General features: G+C 45.1%; 1 protein-coding gene across 1 annotated transcript in view; it reads left to right on the top strand.

The window, feature by feature from the left end:
• The first annotated feature begins 11,054 nt into the window (after positions 1 to 11,054).
• Positions 11,055 to 22,507, top strand: part of LOC139230652 (cytochrome P450 2K1-like) — a 36,207-nt gene continuing 24,754 nt past the window's right edge. Inside the window, exons 1-2 of the mRNA XM_070862461.1 lie at positions 11,055 to 11,255; positions 18,592 to 18,754. Of these exons, the coding sequence (XP_070718562.1) occupies positions 11,055 to 11,255; positions 18,592 to 18,754 (364 nt within the window). The remainder of the gene's footprint in view (positions 11,256 to 18,591; positions 18,755 to 22,507) is intronic.

The raw sequence follows: 22,507 nt of genomic DNA, 5'->3' as shown, positions 1-22,507 counted from the left end.
TTTTCACGTGTGGTGACCGTTGCACATCAGCCACCACACGGGCTTGACAGAGCTAGGCCTTTATCCAGTGGCAAATTTAACCAGGACGACTGGAGACCTGCTCTGCTGTAAGACCTGCTCTGCTGCAAATGATACTTAAAGGGTTGACTGTAGATAGGCAATGGCAGACATTTTGAGATCACATGGATGAACTACAACAATTGTACTCCCTGTCTGGCGTAAAAATAAAATGGGGAAGGTGGCTCAACCGTAGCTAACAAGGGAAATTAGGGATAGTGTTAAATCGAAGGAAGAGGCATATAAATTGGCCAGAAAAAGCAGCAAACCTGAGGACTGGGAGAAATTTAGAATTCAGCAAAGGAGGACTAAGGGTTTAATTAGGAGGAGAAAAATAGAGTATGAGAGTAAGCTTGCAGGGAACATAAAAACTGACTGCAAAAGCTTCTATAAATATGTGAAGAGAAAAAGATTAGGGAAGACTAATGTCGGTCCCTTACAGTCAGAATCAGGTGAATTCATAATGGGGAACAAGGAAATGGCAGACCAATTGAACAAATACTTTGGTTCTGTCTTCACTAAGGAAGACACAAATAACCTCCCGAAAATACTAGGAGACCAAGGGTCTAGTGAGAAGGAGGAACTGAGGGAACTGAGGGAAATCCTTATTAGTCAGGAAATGGTGTTAGGAAAATTGATGGGATTGAAAGCCGATAAATCCCCAGGGCCTGATAGCCTGCTCACAACTCCCACTAACATCCCAGAGTATTTAAGGAAGTGGCCCTAGAAATAGTAGATGCATTGGTGGTCATTTTCCATCATTCCATGGACTCTGGATCAGTTTCTATGGATTGGAGGGTAGCTAATATAGCCTCACTTTTTAAAAAAGGAGGGCGAGAGAAAACAGGGAATTATAGACCGGTTAGCTTGACATCAGTAGTGGGGAAAATGCTGGAATCAATTCTTAAAGATGTAATAGCAACGCATTTGGAAAGCAGTGACAGGACCGATCCAAGTCAGCATGGATTTATGAAAGGGAAATCATGCTTGATAAATCTTCTAGAATTTTTTGAGGATGTAACTAGTAGAGTGGATAAGAGAGAACCAGTGGATGTGGTATATTTGGACTTTCAAAAGGCTTTTGACAAGGTCCCACACAAGAGATTAGTGTGCAAAATTAAGGCACATTGGATTGGTGGTAATGTATTGACATGGATAGAGAACTGGATGGCAGACAGGAAGCAAAGAGTGGAAATAAACGGGTCCTTTTCAGAATGGCAAGCAGTGACTAGTGGGGTACCACAAGCTTCAGTGCTGGGACCCCAGCTATTTACAATATATATAAATGATTTAGATGAAGGAATTGAATGTAATATCTCCAAGTTTGCAGATGACACTAAGCTGGGTGGCAGTGTGAGCTGTGAGGAGGATGCTAAGAGGCTGCAGGGTGACTTGGACAGGTTAGGTGAGTGGGCAAAAGCATGGCAGATGCAGTATAATGTGGATAAGTGTGAGGTTATCCACTTTGGTGGCAAAAACAGGAAGGCAGATTATTATCTGAATGGTGACCGATTAGTAAAAGGGGAGGTGCAATGAGACCTGGGTGTCATGGTATATCAGTCATTGAAAGTAGGTATGCAGGTACAGCAGGCAGTTAAAAAAGCAAATGGCATGTTAGCCTTCATAGCGAGAGGATTTGAGTACAGGAGTAGGGAGGTCTTGTTGCAGTTGTGCAGGGCCTTGGTGAGACCACACCTTGAGTATTGTGTGCAGTTTTGGCCTCCTAATCTTAGGAAGGACATTCTTGCTATTGAGGGAGTGCAGTGAAGGTTCACCAGACTGATTCCCAGGATGGCAGGACTGGCATATGAGGAGAGACTGGATTGACTAGGCTTATATTCACTGGAATGTAGAAGAATGAGAGGGGATCTCATTGAAGCATATAAAATTCTGACGGGTTTAGACAGGTTAGATGCAGGAAGAATTTTCCCAATGTTGGGGAAGTCCAGAACCAGGGGTCACAGTCTACGGATAAAGGATAAGCCATCTAGGGCCGAGGTGAGGAGAAACTTCTTCACCCAGAGAATTGTGAACCTATGGAATTCTCTACCACTGAAAGTTGTTGAGTCCAGTTCGTTGGATATATTCAAAAGGGAGTTACATGTGGCCCTTATGGCTAAAGGGATCAAGGGGTATGGAGAGAAGGCAGGAGTAGGATACTGAAATTACATGATCAGCCATGATCATATTGAATAGTGGTGCAGGCTTGAAGGGCTAAATGGCCTGATCCTGCACCTATTTTCTATTTTCTATTTTCTATTTTCTATTTTCTCAGTGGTGGAAGTGCATCTGGGAGGGAGCTGAGTACCTCGAGTCTCGTCACCGAGAGCATGCAGAAAACAAAAATAGGCAGCGGAAGGAGCGTGCGGCAAACCTGTCCCACCCACCCTTTCCTTCAACGACTATCTGTCCCACTTGTGACAGAGACTGTGATTCTCGTATTGGACTGTTCAATCACCTGAGAACTCACTTTTAGAGTGGAAGCAAGTCTTGCTCGATTTCGAGGGACTGCCTATGATGATGATAATGATGGAACTGGGACGTGGAGCTGTGGTTTCCAGAGCGACCGAGGCCCTGTTAAGATAGCAATGCGATCGCTGGCTGTGCAGGCTTTCAACTGAACAACACGTGAGTGGGATTTGGGAATGCTGTTGCCATAGTGATGGGTGTTGACTGAGTCGCTGTGCACCGTGTTACATTTGGGGGGGTGGGTGGTGAATGCAACTTGGGAATGTTTTGCCATAGTAATGTCGATCTGTCAAAACCCGATAAGAAGCCTTTAGCCAAGGTTAAAGGTCAGAGATAGCTAAATGACCTCGAGTGCCTCAGAAGTGACACAGTGTGTTCAAGCAACAACTGTGACCTACACCTCTTGCAAATCTCTGCCCGACCTGCAGGCTTAAACCGCAGTACATCACCTTTAAAGACGCAATGATCCGCCCCCTGTTACACAAGTGCAAGGCACCAACTCAGTTTTGAAAATCCCAATTCAGAGACGCGCCACTCCACTCTCCCTAAACTTCAGTTCAACCACAATTCTGCTGCCTGTGTTCTAACTCGCACCAATGCACCCATCAACCCCGGTGGGTGCTTCCTGACCTACCTTGGTTGCAATTCTCATTCTTGTGTTCAAATCCCTCCATGGCCTAGCACTTATTATCTCTGTAACCTCCTCCAGCCCCACAACAATAACTTGCATTTAGATAGCGCCTTTAACATAGCACGATGTCCCAAGGAGCTTCACAGAAGTTATTCTCATACAATACATTTGACACCGAGCCACATGAGATATTAGAACAGGTGACCAAAAGCTTGACCAAGGACCTAGGTTTTAAGGAGCGTCTTAAAGGAGGGAAGAGGGGTAGAGAGGCGGAGAGGTTTAGGGAGGGAGTTCCAGAGCTTAGGGCCCAGGCAGCTGAATGTGGGAAAATGTCAGGTTATCCACTTTGGCAGGAAAAATGATAAAGCAAATTATTATTTAAATGGTGAGAGATTGCAAAATGCTGCAGTACAGAGGGCATTCGATACGTGCCAGATAAAAGGTTACTGCACAATGTAAGTGCTCAGAGGGTTGGGGGTAATATATTAGCATGGATAGAGGATTGGCTAACTAACAGAAAACAGAGAGTAGGGATAAATGAGGGTGCTTGTGCATGAAACACAAAGTATTCGGGTACAGCAAGGAATCAGGAAGAGAAATGGAATGTTGGCCTTTATTGCAAGGGGCTGGAGTATAAAAGCAGAGAAGTCCTGCTACAAATGTACAGGGTATTGGTGAGGCCACACCTGGAGTACTGCGTACAGTTTTGGTCTCATTATTTAAAGAGAGATATACTTGCATTAGAGACAGTTCAGAGAAGGTTCACGAGGTTGATTCCTGAGATGAGGGGGTTAACTTTTGCAGCTAACGGCACTGACAGAAAGGCAGACGTTTTTCCTCCATCGCTGGCAACTGGTGCTAACTATTGTGCACTTGTTCAATGAAGCAATAACAGAAATGGCCATGAGCTGGAGTGTGCTGTTTCTGAGCCGTTGTACTATGTGGCACTGACATGAACCAGTTTTGATAATCGCTGCAGGACACCATTACTTCTGTAAATGTTAACTGTGATACAAATCCAATCAGTTTTCAAGCTCGGAGGAGAAAGAACGGGAGAAAGAGAGAGAGAAAGAAAGAGAAAGCGCTCCCTCAGTACCGCCCTCCGACAGCACGGCGCTCCCTCCGTACTGCTCCTCCGATAGCGCGAGTCTCCGCCAGCACTGACCCTCCAACAGTACAACGCTCCCTCAGTACCGCCCTCCAACAGCGCGGCGCTCCCTCAGTACCGCCCTCCGACAGCACGGCGCTCCCTCCGTACTGCTCCTCCAATAGCGCGAGTCTCCCTCAGTACTGACCCTCCAACAGTGCAACGCTCTCTCAGTACTGCCCCTCCAAAAACGCGGCGCTCCCTCAGTACTGCCCCTCCAAAAGCGCGGCTCTCCCTCAGTCCTGCCCCTCCGACAGTGCAAGGCTCCCTCAGTACTGCAATGGGAGTGTCAGCCTAGATTTTGTGCTCAAGTCTCTGGAGTTGTACTTTATCCGGCCATGACAATTATTAGTAATGTATAGTCCAACGGAGAATCAGTTGCAGGACTCAGCATCTGAGAGGTGTAGCGAGGTGTAGCAATTTGTTATGCTTGGATCTTCTGCAAATATGTCATACTCATCAACGGAATTGGAAGCCTCTGCATACTGGGTGTCTAATGAGAGGGAGAGGAAAACGTTATCAGGAAAATTCATTACAAAACGCAGTTGACATTTGTGTTGCTAATCTTGTGTTTGGCCTCAGAGCAAATAAACAGAAACATTTCTGTTTGGGCATTGGGTTAATTAGTACAACCTTATAAGTAAAGTGAGATCCCGGTCGATGCAAGTGTTTACTCACAGGGCTGTGACACATTCCTCTGGTCACTATACATAATATGTATGTTCATGATGATTCCCTCTGTTTGACATTTCTCAAACAATTGTAAATATGCTCTAAAATAAATCTTTGCAAACACACTCACCATGTTGTTACACATCAATGTAGTACTGATATATAAAGTGGAATGACACCATTTCATATATAATTGCAAAGTGTGTAAAAGAGCTATTGTATGAATCTTCCCGGCTGACCTCCCCAGACAGAAGAATGGGTGTAAAAGAAAAAAGAAAGGACTTGAATTTATATAGCGCCTTTCACGACCTACAAAGCACTTTACAGCCATGAGGTACTTTTGGAATGTAGTCACTTTTATAATGTAGGAAACGTGGCAGCTAATTTGAGCACAACAAGCTCCCACAAACAGAAATGTGATAATGACCAGATAATTTGTTTTGTAGTGATGTTGATTTTGAGGGATAAATACTGGCCAGGACATAAGGGAGAATTCAAAGAACTATTCAAAATAGTGCGATAGAATCTTCTATATCTGTTATGTATGCAACACCTTGTAACCAGCATTCTACCGCCACCAGAGGGTGTATCTGTTGGAGTCCCAAGGGATCCCAGCATCCCTTGAGAGCACTGTATATAAGCAGGCCTCCCATGCTGTGCCGGCACTCTGGAGTCAGAATAAAGAGACTAAGGTCACACTTACTCAAGTCTACAGTACTCAGTCACATTGCTTTATTTGAGACATAACAACTGGCGATATGTAATAGATAACGAACCATCACGCAAAAATGCAGAGTACTGTTGCTATCCTGGAGAAATTCTCAGAAGGTGACGATTGGGAAGCCTTCGTGGAGCGACTAGACCAATACTTCGTGGCCAACGAGCTGGAAGGGGATGAGAACGCTGATAAACGAAGGGCGATCCTCCTCACCGTCTGCGGGGCAACAACCTGTGGCCTCATGAAGAATCTTCTTGATCCGATGAAACCAACAACCAAATCATATGAAGAACTGTGTACGCTGGTCCGGGAGAGTGTTCTGATGGCAAGGTATCGGTTTTACACATGTCAACGGTCGGAAGGCCAGGAAGTGGCGAGCTAAGTCGCCGAACTAAGGCGCCTTGCAGGACACTGCGAATTCGATGGATTCCTGGAGCAAATGCTAAGAGACATTTTTGTGCTTGGCATTGGCCATGAGGTTATCCTTCGCAAACTGTTGACTGTTGAAACATTGAACCTGAGCAAAGCCGTAACGATAGCCCAGGCATTTATGTCCACCAGCGATAACATCAAATAAATTTTGCAGCATAAAGATGCATCGGCAAGTACTGTACACAAACTAATGTCATTTTCAGACAGGAATGCATATGGCAGAACGTACACGCCTGCAGCTGCACGATCTCAGATGACTCAGAGTCCGCCATCAAGTGTTAATGCGAAGCAGTTAACACCTTGTTGGTGCTGCGGAGGCGATCATCGAGCCCATCAATGCCGCTTCAAATACTATGCGTGCAAAGGCTGTGGAACAATATGACACCTCCAGCAAATGTGCAGACGAGCTGTAAACCCTGCAAACCACCACGTTGCAGAGAAAGACTGATGTATGGTAGATCAGACTGAACTAGAGACTCGAACCGAGGAGGCAGAAGTGTACGGGGTACACACCTTCATAACAAAATGTCCACCGATCATGTTAAAAGTTGAACTGAATGCAATTCCAATATCCATGGAATTGGACACGGGTCAGTCTATCATGAGCAAAAAGGCCTTCGAAAGGCTGTGGTGCAACAAGGCACGAAGGCCCAAGCTGAGCCCTATTCATACCAAGCTGAGAACTTACACTAAAGAGCTGATCCCTGTAATTGGCAGCGTAGCAGTAAAAGTCTCCTATGATGGAGCAGTGCACAAACTACCACTATGGATTGTACCAGGAGATGGCCTCACACTGTTCGGCAGAAGCTGGCTGGGAAAAATCCGCTGAAACTGGGACGACATCCGAGCGCTTTCGTCCATCGACGACGCCTCATGTGCCCAGGTTTTGAGTAAGTTCCTGTCATTGTTTGAGCCAGGCATCGGAAATTTCTCTGGGGCGAAGGTGCAGATCCACTTGGTTTCCTGTACACGACCCATCCACCACAAGGCACGTGGGGTGCCATACATGATGCGAGAGAAAGTGGAGATCAAGCTGGATAGGGCATCATCACGCCAGTTGAGTTCGAGTGGGCCAGTCCGATTGTTCCGGTACTCAAGGGCGATGGCACAGTCAGAATTTGTGGGTACTATAAAGTAACGATTAACCATTTTTCGCTGCAGGACCAGTACCCGCTACCCAAGGCAGACGACCTATTTACGACGCTGGCAGAAAGGAAGACGTTCACCAAGTTGGACCTGACCTCGGCCTACGTGACGCAGGAGCTGGTGGAATCTTCGAAAGGCCTCACCTGCAACAACACGCACAAAGGTCTGTTCATCTACAATAGATGCTCGTTTGGGATTCGATCAGCCACGGCTATTTTTCAAAGGAACATGGAGAGCCTGCTAAATTCGGTTCCGCGCACCGTGGTTTTCCAGGACGACATATTGATCACAGGTCGGGACACCATCGAACACTTGCAGAACCTGGAAGAGGTTCTAAGTCGGCTAGATCGTGTGGGAATCAGGTTGAAACGCTCGAAGTGTGTTTTCCTGGCACCAGAGGTCAAATTCTTAGGGAGAAGAATCACGGCAAATGGCATCAAATCCACCGACGCCAAGACAGAGGCCATCAAGAGTGCGCTGTGACCACAGAATGTGAAGGAGCTGTGGTCGTTCCTGGGACTCCTCAACTATTTTGGTAATTTCCTACCCGGGTTAAGCACCTTGCTAAAACCGCTACACAAGGGAGATGACTGTGTATGGGGGAAATCACAAGACACTGCTTGTTCTGCATGACCCATGTAAACGTTTAGTGCTAGCTTGCGATGCGTCTTCGTATGGGGTCGGGTGTTTGTTACAACAAGCAAATGAATCGGGAACTTTGCAACCGGTCGCTTATGCATCCAGGAGTTTGTCCAAGGCTGAAAGGACCTACAGCATGACTAAAAAAGAAGCTCTGTCATATGCTTACGGGGTGAAAAAATGCACCAGTATCTGTTTGGGCTTAAGTTTAAGCCACTCATATCACTATTCTCAGAGAGCTTAGGTATTAATACCAATGCCTCTGCTCGCATCCAAAGATGGGCGCTCATGCTGTCTGCATATAACTATGTAATTCGCCACAGGCCAGGCACAGAGAACTGCGCTGATGCTCTCAGTCGGCTACCATTGCCCACCACCGGGGTGGAAATGGCACAGCCTGCAGACTTGCTCATGGTGCATTTGAAAATGAAAAGTCACCCGTGACGGCCCGCCAGATCAGGACCTAGACCAGCCAGGATCCTTTATGCTCCAGCATCCCAGCGGAGATGCATGAAGAGATCAAGCCGTTCCAGTGGTGCAAAGACGAAATGTCCATACAGGCGGACTGTCTTTTGTGGGGTAATCGCGTGGTTTTGCCTAAGAAAGGCAGGGAAACGTTCATACACGACCTACACAGTACCTACCCAGGTATAGTAGTGATGGAATCTATAGCCAGATCCCATGTGTGGTGGCCCGGCATCGACTCAGATTTGGAGTCTTGCATGCTGAGCAATGCACCCAGGGAAGCACTGCTAAGTTTGTGGTCATGGCCCTCCAAATCGTGGTCTAGGATCCACATTGACTGGTCAGTTTCTAGGCAAAATGTTTTTGGTTGTTGTGGATGCTTATTCAAAATGGATTGAATGTGTAATAATGTCTGTAAGCATGTCCACTGCCACCATTGAAAGCCTACGAGCCATGTTTTCCACGCACGGCCTGGCTGATGTCCCTGTCAGCGACAATGGGCCGTGCTTCACCAGCGCTGAATTCAAGGAATTCATGACCCGCAATGGGATCAAGCACGTCACATCTGCCCCGTTCAAACCCGCATCTAACGGCCAGGCAGAACGGGCAGCCCAAACCATCAAACAAAGCTTGACATGCATGTCGGAAGGCTCCCTGCAGACCCGCCTGTCCCGAGTCCTGCTCAGCTACCGCACAAGACCCCACTCGCTCACTGGGGTTCCCCTTGCCGAACTGCTCATGAAAATAACACTCAAAACAAGGCTCTCTGTAGTCCACCCTGATCTCCATGATCATGTCGAGGGCAGGCGGCATCAACAAAGCATGTACCATGATCGCGCAAATTTGGCACGCGATATTGAAATCAATGACCTTGTATTTATACTCAACTATGGACATGGTCCCAAATGGCTTGCTGGCACTGTTGTAGCCAAAGAAGGGAGTAGGGTGTTTGAGGTCAAACTGGCAAATGGACTAACTTGTAGAAAGCATTTGGACCAAACCAAACTGTGATTCACAGACAGCCACAAGCAACCTGAAGAGGACACCACCAACTTTGACCCTCTGATACACACACAAGTAGCAACTGACATCACGGTTGACCATGAAACTGAACTCATCATCCCCAGCAGCCCAGCAAGATCAGCTGCACAGCAGCATAGTGAAGGCCCAACCAACTCAACTGCACCTGTGTTTGTACCGAGACGATTGACTAGGGAGCGGAAAGCCCCAGATCGTCTCACCCTGTAAATAAGTGTATTATTGACTTTGGGGGGGGGGAGTGATGTTATGTATGCAACACCTTGTAACCAGAATTCTACCACCACCAAAGGGCGCAAGGGAGTCCCAAGGGATCCCAGCATCCTTTGGGAGCACTGCATATAAGCAGGCCTCCCATGCTGTGCCGGAATTCTAGAGTCAGAATAAAGAGACTAAGGTCACACTTACTCAAGTTTACAGTACTCAGTTACATTGCTTTATTTGAGACATAACAATGTCCACCTGAGAGGACAGACGGGAGTCTCGGTTTAAGTCTGATCTGAAAGACTGCACCTCTGAGAGTGCAGCACTCCCTCAGTACTGCACTGGGAGTGTCAGGCTAGATTTTTGTGCTCAAGTCTCTGGAGTGGCACTTGAACCCACAAGCTCCTGACTCAGAGGAGAGGAACTCCAGGTTCCACTTGATGTGTAAGATTATCACTGGGCAAAGTGGAATTAGAATGGAAAGTGTGCCACAACCTGCACAGAACAATAGATCAACAATAGGGAATAGCTAAAAATTAATGGACGACTGGTCAAGAAGGACGTACACAGTTTCAGCTTTTTCCCAATAAACAGTTGTGGACTAGCACCAATTAGATAATGAAAACGTAACTGCAAGCTCACTAGACACATTTCAACATAAACTGAAGAATTTGGATTACTAAGTTCACAGTTGCGCTCGCCCAGCGATCACACCCCTCACAAAGTTGTACAGAGTGCAGCTAAACTGCATATGCCGACTCAACCGAGACAAGATATCATATATCAAGAGCCATATCTAGGCTGATGAAAGGTTATCGACTTGAAAAGTTGACTCTGTTTCTCTCTCCACAGTCTGACCTGCTGAGTATGTCCAGTTTTTTCTGTTTTTAATCTCATATCTAGGCTTCCGTGTCAGCAAATGAATGTGACAGCAAAATAAGGCACACGTGGGAGTCTCTTGTTGGCCGGCATGGGCACGATGGGCCGAAATGGCCTCCTTCCATGCTGTAAATTTTTTATGATTTCTATGATTAATAAAGCTAATGTTTTAATTGTAGCCTTATTGACCTGTTCTGTTGAGCTCAAAGAGCTTTTCAACAATCGTATGACAAATTCGATGTGCCATGTTTGCTCTGAGGTGGGTCACAGTCCATTGGAGGGTCTTTGAACATGAATCACTGTGCAGTCAAAAGTCCAATGAACTTGTTTGGATAGTTTCCAAAAGAGGCAAAGGGATCTGATTATGGGCTGTCCAACTGCATGCAGCAAGTTACGCTTGGAATGTAACTGGTTTCTGGATAGATGCGAGGCACCAGTCAGGCAAAGCAGGAGTGTCAAACCCCTGCGTAAAGTCAATAGAAGTTAATGTCTGCATCCAGGGAAGACACGGAGTGAAAGAAACCGATGATTTGGTTCCACAGATAAGTCCATCTGCAATGTCTCTGTTCAACTTGCTTCCATTCAGTGTCACCACAACCGTACTGGTTTATTCTGTATTTGTGATTTTGCTGATTTACTTCATTGCTGGCTCTGGGAGCAGGCCTCAGTCCAACTACCCCCCTGGACCCACACCCCTCCCAATAATCGGCAACCTGCACCAGCTGGACCTGAGGAGACTTTACAAATCCCTGGTTGAGGTAAGAGAGACTCATTGGCCACTGACCAGGCATTAACTGGTGAGACTTTGCGGTTAACAGTATTCCTGAGGGGCCACGCCAGGATGCTTCACACACAACAGGCGGCTTTTTGGAAAATCTCAGGCGGCTTGTCCAAAGATTTCCCATCCATAATGCTGTTGGACAGAAAATCCCGGGACAGATATCCCATGACTTTGCGACTAGCTTTCCCAGTTCATTCGAGGTGGCAATGGTGGCAAGGGGAAGTGAGGAATTCCACCTGAGATGTTTGATGATCTTGTAGAGCTTGTTGACTTATTTAGAACTGATTATTTTAAATTACCATCGAGTATGTTTCAGTACGTTCAGTCTTGAGAAGTTCCTGAGAAGAGAAGACATTTGTGGGGTTGAGTTCATTTTGTCCACTGACGTAAGATTGGTAACCATGGAGCTTTGGAGCGTACTTCGTTGCCTTGCAGAATAGGGAAGGTTATTGCCACAGTGTTTCCTTAAGTTGGTCATGTTTTTATCCTCCCTGTAATTTTTCCCCCTTTGGAGTCAGTGTGAATTGTGGCTGGCGAAGGCAAAATTAAAGTAAAGGGCTTGCATTTATATAATGTCTTTCATGACCTCCGGATGTCCCAAAGCGCTTTACTTTGAATGGAGTACAGCCACTGTTGTAATGTAGGAAACACACAGAAGATTTGTGCACAGTAAGCTCCCACAAATTGCCAATGGCGAGATCATCTATTTTAGAGATGTTGGCTGAGGGATAAATATTGGCCCAGGACACTGGGGAGAACTCGACTGCTCTTTTTCCAATTGGTGCCGTGGGATCTTTTATGAGAGGGCAGACAGGGCCTCCGTACTGCACTGATGTGTCAGCCTAGATTTTGTGCTCAAGTCTCTGGAGGGGGGCTTGAACGCCCCCCCCCCTCCTTCTGACTCACAGACGAGACTGCTACCATTGAGCCAAGGGCATTGCACGAGGTTTTACCATCGCGTGGATAGAGTGAATATTGATGGGCCCAATGGTTTTTTTGCTCACTTTTCGTACATTTGTAAGCTGGGAGCAGGACATCATCCACAGTGGCCATTTACTCCTAGAGATCCAAGGATACTTTGATTTTCTGGAAAATGTTAATGCAATGGAACTTGTTCATTCAGGTTAAGACAGGATCCAATTTAGGTCTGTCTTGAGCCTTACACTTATGCCAGGACTTTGTGACAGGAATTATCCACTGGAAATGCTTCAGCTGCTATTGTGTTAAACACAGTGATGCTGAGCCCCCTCAGTTGTGTAATATTTACAGTGTCACTAGTTTTGTTTGGTTCAATTTACCTTCCTCCTCATCTCCTCACCTCAAGATTTGTGCGCAGTAAACCCCCACAAATTGCCAATGGCGAGATCATCCATTTTAGAGATGTTGGCTGAGGGGTAAATATTGACCCAGGACACTGGGGAGAACTCCACTGCTCTTTTTCCAATTGGTGCCATGGGATCTTTTATGGGAGGGCAGACAGGGCCTCTGTGTTGGGGAGCAGTTCCATGGGTGCTGGCTGCCCTTCAGTACCTTGCCTGCTCTTCACACGAGCCTAGTGAGACCTGATGGGTTGCACAACTGTGTGAGATATCACAGCTGAGCTCGATACTGCTTGCACCTGATACCAATGCACACACTTATTTTTCGGCAGGTGTCACTTGTATAACAGTTGGACATTGGATCCGCGACAGATATATCCTGAGGGAGGATATACCTCCCTTAGAGGTGATGCAATAAAGTTTCATTAGATTGATTCCTGGCATGAGAGGGTTTTCCTATGAGGAGAGGTTGAGTAGATTGGGCCTATATTCTCTGGAGTTTAGAAGAGCGAGAGCTGATCTCATTGAAACATATACAATTCTGAGGGAGATTGACAGGATAAATGCTAAGAAGCTGTTTCCCCTGGATGGAGAGTTTAGAACTAGGGGGCATAGTCTCAGTATAAAGGGTCTGCCAATTAAGACTGAGATGAGGAGGAATTTCTTCACTCAGAGGGTTGTGAATCTTTGGAATTCACTGCCCCAAAGTGCTGTGGATGCTGAGTCGGTGAGTATATTCAAGGCTGAGAGAGAATGATTTTTGGACTCGAGGGGAATCAAGGGATATGGAGATCGAGCGGGAAAGTGGAATTGAGGTATAAGTCTCCGTATTTAAGAAAGGAGATACTTGCATTGGAGGCTGTTCAGAGAAGGTTCACTAGGTTGATTCTGGAGATGAGGGGGTTGACTTATGAAGATAGGTTGAGTAGGTTGGGCCTATACTCATTGGAGTTCAGAAGAATGAGAGGTGATCTTATTGAAACATATAAGTTTATGAGGGGACTCGACAAGGTGGATGCAGAGAGGATACTTCCACTGATAGGGGAAACTAAAACTAGGGGACATAGTTTTCAAATAAGGGACCACCCATTTAAAACTGAGATGAGGAGAAATTTCTTCTCTCAGAGAGTTGTAAATCTGTGGGGTTCTCTGACCCAGAGAGCTGTGGAAGCTGGAACATTGAATACATTTAAGGTGGAGATAGACAGATTTTTGAATGATAAGGGAGTAAAGGATTATGGGGAGCGGGCAGGAAAGTGGAGCTGAGTCCATGATCAGATCAGCCATGATCTTATTGAATGGCAGAGCAGGCTTGAGGGGCCAATGGCCTACTCCTGCTCTTATTTCTTATGTTGTTATCCTTCTCTAGCCCAGAGGTCTTTAAGGAACTGATAGAACACCCACCAATGACCGAGCCATGTTAACACAGACCAGGGATTGAACCCTAGGCTAAGACTGACCTGTATGGCTCAGCAGTCAATTTTATTTTTCATTTTGAAAAAAGTAAATAGATGATAGCTTTTTATTGAGATGAAATATTAACAGAGAACAGTAAAAGGGGATTTGTCTCATGGATATCACCGTCAATTATCGAATCAACAGAATGCCCAGGTCAGGTCAATACAGAAATTATTGTCAGATTAACATTGGATGTGACATAATTTGACATAATATGACAAGAGGAGGGACCTGGGGGAGGGAGGGTGTTGTAGGCTAGAGGTCAATATTTACCTCTGGCATTTGAGTTCTACCCAGCCCAGACCTGAGAGGGTGAAAGTCTCCACACATTGATCAGGCTAATTGAGCATCATCATGGTTAGTTGAGTACCTTCATAAGAAAATAAGAAATAGGAGCAGGAGTCGGCCATTCGGCCCCCCGAGCCTGCTCCGCCATTTAATAAGATCATGGCTGATCTGATCCTGGCCTCAACTCCACTTCCCTGCCCACTCCCCATAACACTTGACTCCCTTATCATTCAAAAATCTGTCTATCTTCACCTTCAATATATTCAATGACCCAGCCTCCACAGCTCCCTGGGGTAGAAAATTCCAAAGATTCCCGACCTTCTGAGAGAAGAAATTTCTCCTCATTTCCGTTTTAAATAGGCGACCCCTTATTCTGAATCTATGCCCCCTAGTTCTAGATTACCCCACGAGGGGAAACATCCTCTCTGTATCTACCTTGTCAAGCCCCTTCAGAATATTATACGTTTCAATAAGATCACCTCTCATTTTTCTGAACTCAAATGAGTATAGGCCTAACCTGCTCAACCTTTCTTCATATGATAAGCCCTTCATCTCAGGAATCAACCTTGTGAACTTTCTCTGAACTGCAAGTACATATTTCCTTAAATAAGGAGACCAAAACTGTATGCAGTAATCCAGGTGTGGCCTCACCAATACAGTTGTAGCAGGACTTCCCTACTTTTATACTCCATCCCCCTTGCAATAAAGGCCAACATTCCATTTGCCTTCCTGATTACTTCAGACTAGTTGATTATCATCAGGGCAGTTGAGTGTCATCATGGTTAGTTAAGTGTTATCAAGCTAGTTGAGCATCACAACCAAGTGCGATCCTGTGCTCACCGATGTCTTCCAGCAGACATTGTTGGATAGCGATCAGGAGTGGTTGCCCTCACTCATTTCTCTGTCTAACTCAAGGAGGCTGAGGCCAATAATTAAGGCCAAACAAGCGATGAACTCGAGTCTTTGTGATATGTATGGATTAGACACTCTGCCTTAACCAGCTCAGCCACCGGTTAAACACAGAGAATGCTTAACGCTGCACTTAACCCAAACTGTATCTGACTGAGGAACATGTGAGGCTGACATTAGATGCCCGCAATGTGAAAGTCTTTGACTGCCCAGCACCAACATTACTCACCTTTATAAAGGGACAAAATAAGCATTAACAAGAACAAAAATATTCACTTCACCTTTCATGCTCTTGTTTCCTAAAAACCGTTTACTCTCTTCCACTCTTCTTTCAGATGAGATGTTAAACCAAGACACTGTCTGCCCTCTCAGGTGGACGTAAAAGATCCCATGGTCACTATTTCAGCAAAGAGCAGGGGAGTTCTTCCAGCGTCCTGGTTATTATTTATTCATCAATGAACATCATTAAAAAAACAGATCATTTTGTCTCATTGCTATTTGTGGGCTCTTGCATTTCTCTGCATTACAGCAATGACTACATTTGAAAAGTACTTCATTGGCTATGCAGCACTGTTGGACCTCCTTAGGTTGTGGAAGGCACTAAGAAACGGAAGCTCATTCTTTTTTTTATGTCTTTCAAGAGGACCCACCTACTGCTTCCTTGACCCCCATTCCCACTAAACTACTGACCACCCAACTTCCCATCCTGGCCCAATGCTAGTTGATATTGTGGATGGTTCTTTCTGCTCAGGTAGCGGCCCCACCTTTTCAAATTGCCATCATAATCCACTGCTCAAAAAACTCACCCTCGATCCCTCCACCTTTCAAACTACCACCTCATCAGAACGGCTTCCTTCTGTGCTGTAGCAATTTATGGTCTCCAAAGTTCCTTTACTCTCCAAAGTCCTTGTTGCCTCCAAAATTCGTGCTCATATTTAGCATTATTCTCTGTTGAATCTCTCTAATCTGGTTTCTGCCCCACCACAGAACCGAAATGACCCGAAGCAAAGGCACAAATGACATCCTCTCTGATTGTGCTGATTATTCCCGTATCCTATCCTACACCAAGTCCTTGCTGACCTGCATTGGCTCCTAATCCCGCAACATCTCAAATTAAAAATTCTCATACTTATATGGAAATCTCCTCATGTCCTCACCACTCCATACCTCTGTATCCTCCAGCCCTATAAACTATACCCGCCCCCCCCCCCCCCCACTTTCCTCACCCCCTGACCCCACGACTCTCCATTCCTCTGCATCTGGGCTCATGTGCATCTCCTCCCTTTGCCCCATCAATAAAGGCCGTGTCATCAGCTGTCTAGATCCTATGTTCTGGATTCCTTCCCTAAACCTCTCTGTCTCTCTACCTCCCTTTGTTCCTTTAAGGTCTTCCTTAAAACCTACCTTGTTGACCAAGATTTGTGCCAACCCTCCTAATGGTTAATTCTTTAGCTAGGTATTCATATTTTCCTTGTGCCTGTGTGAAGTGCCTTGGGACATTGTTTCTATGTTAAAGGCACGATATAAATACAGGTTGTTTTGATTGCAACACTTGGACACAATTCAAATTGTAAACGCTATCAAAAACGTGCAAACCAAATGTACACGTTTGAGTTTATAGAATCTTAGCAGCGCAGCAAGCTAGCTCTCTGAAACAGGTATTATTCATTTTGTTTCATTCCCCTGCCCCAGGTCTTTTAACATTTTTCTTTCTCAAATATATATCCACTTCCATTTTAAAAACTTCCCCCATTGTTTATGGCCAGGCATTCCATGTCCACAGCTTGCTGCATAAAAAAATATTCTCCTAATCTCTCTCACTTGATGTGTGAAAAATTTGACTTAAATATAAAAATGTGGCCATGACAATTCATGGGGCTACAGTTGATCGCCAGGCATAACTTCAGGAGACTGGTGGAAACCTCAGAGAATATGGAATAAATAGCTAAAAGCGGGAGACTGGGAGCAGCCCTGTCGAATTTCAGCGTATGTCTTTGTAATTCTGTTGGTTCTGAGTTTCATTTTGGCATTTAGCTCAGTCTGAGTTGAGGGTTTGAAATCAATCTTCAGCTGTTTCCCACAACGATGAGGGTTCCTGAGTTGATCTCCCCTCTTGACAATCCAGTGGAAATTGAGAACCATCCACATTAGGGATCATAGGTTAAATTCACTAATCCCCTACTTCTAACAGTGGGCCTTTCACAATCACAAGACATCCCAAAGCGCTTTACAGCCAATTAAGTACTTTTGAAGTGTCATCATGGTTATAAGGCAGCACATTTGCACACAGCAAGCTCCCACAAACAGCAATCACCAGATAGACGGTGCCTCCGACCGTGTAACACTGGAGTATTAGCCTAGATTCTTGTGCTCAGGTCTCTGGAGTGGTGCTTGAACCCACAACCTTCTGACTCAGAGGTGAGTGTGCTACCCACTGAGCCACAGCTGATGCAAGAAAGGTGCTACATCCTCCAAAACTGAAAGAAAGTGCAAGTAGTGTGACAATATGTGGGACCTTTTGGCTAAGATCATGCGTAACTGACCTGACAGGGGAGTAACCACCATAACCCCAAGGTGGTTCTCCCTGGATCAGGAAGGTATATGCTTACTTTTTTGGAAATAGGAGGTGGGTGGGGTGGCTTGACCCATCCACCTCCACGGAGGTGTGTGGGGGACCTGACCCATCCACCTCCATGGCACGAACCTGGTATTGCAGTACTTCCAGGAACGGTGCAGTGGCTCTAGGCCTTTTGGCTGAGAGCATTGGCGCAGAGTGATCCTTGAATGGGCCCAAGGTGACCTCTGGCGTTTGTGATTTGACAAAGAATTGGAACGATTGGCTACGAATTTCAAAAAAAAAAAAAAAAAATATGTGGGAAGTGTTAAGTGTGAACACAAAGGTGATCTTTTACACTTCAATAGCACTTCTCACATGTTCAGGAAGAGGTCTCAAAATGCTGTGCATACAGCGCAACCTAATGATTCAGAAATGAGAGTGCTGCCAACCAAGCCACGACTGACACAAATTAAAAAGGAGGGTTGGGTTGGAGATGGAACTACAACAATAAAGTACAATTCTAGAACACGTGCTCTGAACTGGGAGTGCCTTATTGGTAAACTTACATGGATGTCTCAATAGTCCATGGTGGTTACCCATTACATCATCAATGTATTTTGTAACACTTCTCTCCTTACATAGAATGTGCAGCACAGAAACAGGCCCCCAACTAGTCTATGCTCCACATGAGCCTCCTCCCACACCTCTTCATCTAACCCTATCTCCTAGTGTAATAAACTACCCGCTGAGTGATGGACACAATTTGTTTCTTTTCTTTTCAGCTCTCAGAGAAATATGGCACAGTATATTCAGTGAGACTGGGTCCGGAGAAAGTGGTGGTGCTGGCGGGGTATGAGACAGTGAAGAATGCTCTCATTAACCATGCCGACGAATTCCTAGGAAGACCTGATGTACCAATCATGAATGTTCTTAAAGAAGGATCTGGTAATTTTCTGCTATGTGTTCTTGCACAGCCTGACCTTGCTAGAAGAACGGTCCTTGGCAGTGTATTGAGGTACAGAGAGTATTCACCATACTGGCTCCTCATCCTTCCAATTGCATTTCCCTGTCGTTATTGGAAATATTACACTCAAACAAATTATGCACTTTATAGATTAACCGGGGAAGTAGCTGGGGAAATCTATTTATTCTAACTTTAGCACAGTGTAGCACGATAATAAGAATATTAGAAGCTGTAAATGTACGAGTTAGTCAAACACACCTGGCTGCCTCAGTAAATCTGCGGTCAGTGAAAGAAAATGCATTAGCACCGCAATCTCCTGTATTGGTCATGAGGAGGTGTGAATAACATGGTGATCGTAGCACTGCAAGCAGACTCCAGCAATGTCATCAAAGTGTTAGAAAGTGTTGTCTGCTAATATGGAGACAATAACACATGGAGAAAGAAAAAGAAAGATTGGCATTTATATCGCGCCTTTCATGCCCACCATATATCCCAAAGCTATTTACAGCCAGTGAAGTACTTTTGAAGTGTAGTCACTGTTGTAATATAGGGAACGCGGCAGCCAATTTGTGCACAGCAAGCTCCCACAAACAGCAACGTGATAATGACCAGATAATCTGTTTTAGAGACGTTGGTTGAGGGATAAATATTGGCCAGGACACTGGGGATAACTCCCCTGTACGTCTTTGAAAGAGTGCCATGGGATCGTTTACATCCACCTGAGAGGGCAGACGGGGCCTCGGTTTAACGTTTCATCCAAAAGACAGCACCTCTGACAGTGCAGCACTCACTCCGCACTGCATTGGAGTGTCAGCCTAGATCATTGTGCTCAAGTCTTTTGGAATGGGACTTGAAGCCACAACCTTGTGACTCAGAGGCAAGGGTGCTAGCCATTGAGCTGCAACTAACACTTGCTAACGGAGAGGAATTAGAAGCACAATTACAGGAGGTTGTAGACATGACCACGTTGCCAATATGGATAGTTAATCTAGTACTGATGGGTGGAAGTTGAAAGCTGAATTACAGTTGGTTCAAAAGAACAAATATATGTGGATTGTAGGATGCCAAGAATTTAGATTTACAGCACGGGATGAAGAATCCCTAGGAACAATAAAAAAAAATTGCAGATGAAAAGACTTGTATTTACATAGCGATTTAACACATACAATAAATTATTTTTGAAATGCAGTCACTGTTGTTGTTTAGGGAAACTTGGCAGCCAATTTGTACACAGCTAGGTCCCACAAACAGCCATCCAATTGGATGGAGGATCAGTCAATCTGCTTTTGTTGGTATTGGTTGAGAGAGGGATATAGACTAGGGCACCAGGAGAACTCAGTGTTCTTCTCTGAATAATGCCATTGGATAGTTAACATCCAATGGAACCAAAGGACGAGACAGACGGGATCTCAGTTTTAATATCTCTTCCTAACGAAGGCACCTGAAATGATGCAGCATTGCCTGAAGTGTAAGCCTTGATTATGTGCTCAGGGGCCTCTAACTCAGGGCTGGAGATGCCATGAACTGGGCCAATTGAAACGATTGGGAGTTTGGACATCAAATGCATTCTAAATTCTGTCCTCTTCCAAACATTTGCAATAACACCATTAAAAGAGATGGAACTTCAGAATTCAGGGCAGGATTGGTGGGGATTATATCAATAATAAGTAGTGAGGGTCTTCAAGACATCCATTTTCCACAGAGGAACATTTGTCCAGCTTGCCTGCTTTGTTTGAGTTAGAGCAGACTAGGTATTGGAGGTAAAGAACCTTTAAGCCTCTTTATCAAAGCATTCTTACATAACTTCGATGGTATGAGACGTGAATTGGCTAGCATAGACTGGCAAATGATACTTAAAGGGTTGACAGTGGATAGGCAATGGCAGACATTTATAGATTACATGGATGAACTTCAACAATTGTACATCCCTGTCTGGAGGAAAAATAAAACGGAGAAGGTGGCTCAACCGTGGCTAACAAGGGAAATTAGGGATAGTGTTAAATCCAAGGAAGAGGCATATAAATTGTCCAGAAAAAGCAGCAAACCTGAGGACTGGGAGAAATTTAGAATTCAGCAGAGGAGGACAAAGGGTTTAATTAGGAGGGGGAAATAGAGTATGAGAGGAAGCTTGCAGGGAACATAAAAACAGACTGCAAAAGCTTCTATAGATATGTGAAAAAAAAAGATTAGTGAAGACCAACGTATGTCCCTTGCAGTCAGAATCAGGTGAATTTATAATGGGGAACAAAGAAATGGCAGACCAAATGAACAAATACTTTGGATCTGTCTTCACTAAGAAAGACACAAATAACCTTCCGGAAATACTAGGGGTTCGAGGGTCTAGCGGAAAGGAGGAATTGAAGGAAATCCTTATTAGTCAGGAAATTGTGTTAGGGAAATTGATGGGATTGAAGGCCGATAAATCCCCAGAGCCTGATAGGTTGCATCCCAGAGTACTTAAGGAAGTGGTTCTAGAAATAGTGGATGCATTGGTGATCATTTTCCAACAGTCTATCGACTCTGGATCAGTTCCTATGGACTGGGGGGTAGCTAATGTAACACCACTTTTTAAAAAAGGAGGGAGAGAGAAAACGGGTAATTATAGACCGGTTAGCCTGACATGAGTAGTGGGGAAAATGTTGGAATCAATTATTAAAGATGAAATAGCAGCACATTTGGAAAGCACATTTGGTAGGATCGGTCCAAGTCAGCATGGATTTATGAAAGGGAAATCATGCTTGACAAATCTTCTAGAATTTTTTGAGGATGTAACTAGTAGAGTGGACAAGGAAGAACCAGTGGATGTGGTGTATCTGGACTTTCAAAAGGCTTTTGACAAGGTCCCACACAAGAGATTGTTGTGTAAAATTAAAGCACATGGTATTGCGTGTAATGTATTGACGTGGATAGAGAACTGGTTGGCAGACAGGAAGCAGAGAGTTGGAATAAACAGCTCCTTTTCAGAATGGCAGGTAGTGACCAGTGGGGTGCCGCAGGGTTCAGTGCTGGGACCCCAGTTATTTACAATATATATCAATGATTTAGATGAAGGAATTGAATGTAATATCTCCAAGTTTGTAGATGACACTAAGCTGGGTGGCGGTGTGAGTTGTGAGAAGGATGCTAAGAGGCTGCAGGGTAACTTGGACAGGTTAGGTGAGTGGGCAAATGCATGGCAGATACAGTATAATGTGGATAGATGTGAGGTTATCCACTTTGGTGGCAAAAACAGGAAGGCAGAATATTATCTGAATGGTGACAGATTAGGAAAAGGGGAGGTGCAACGAGACCTGGGTGTCATGGTACATCAGTCATTGAAGGGTGGCATGCAGGTACAGCAGGCGGTGAAGAAGGCAAATGGTATGTTGGCCTTCATAGCTACGGGATTTGAGTACAGAAGCAGCGAGGTCTTCTGCAGTTGTACAGGGCCTTGATGAGGCCCCACCTGGAATATTGTGTACAGTTTTGGTCCCCTAATCTGAGGAAGGACATTCTTGCTATTGAGGGAGTACAGTGAAGGTTCACCAGACTGACTCCCGGGATGGCAGGACTGACATATGAGGAGAGACTGAATCAACTGGGCTTGTATCCACTGGAGTTTAGAAGAATGAGAGGGGATCTCATAGAAACATACAAAATTCTGATGGGATTGGACAGGTTAGAGGCAGGAAGAATGTTCCCATTGCTGGGGAGTTCCAGAACCACGGGTCACAGTCTAAGAATAAGGGGTAAGC

Source organism: Pristiophorus japonicus, chromosome 19 (genome assembly GCF_044704955.1).
Source record: "Pristiophorus japonicus isolate sPriJap1 chromosome 19, sPriJap1.hap1, whole genome shotgun sequence".
NCBI classification, from domain to species: Eukaryota; Metazoa; Chordata; class Chondrichthyes; family Pristiophoridae; genus Pristiophorus; species Pristiophorus japonicus.
Note: the sequence above shows the minus strand (reverse complement) of the source record. Positions and strands in the feature narration are given on the sequence as shown.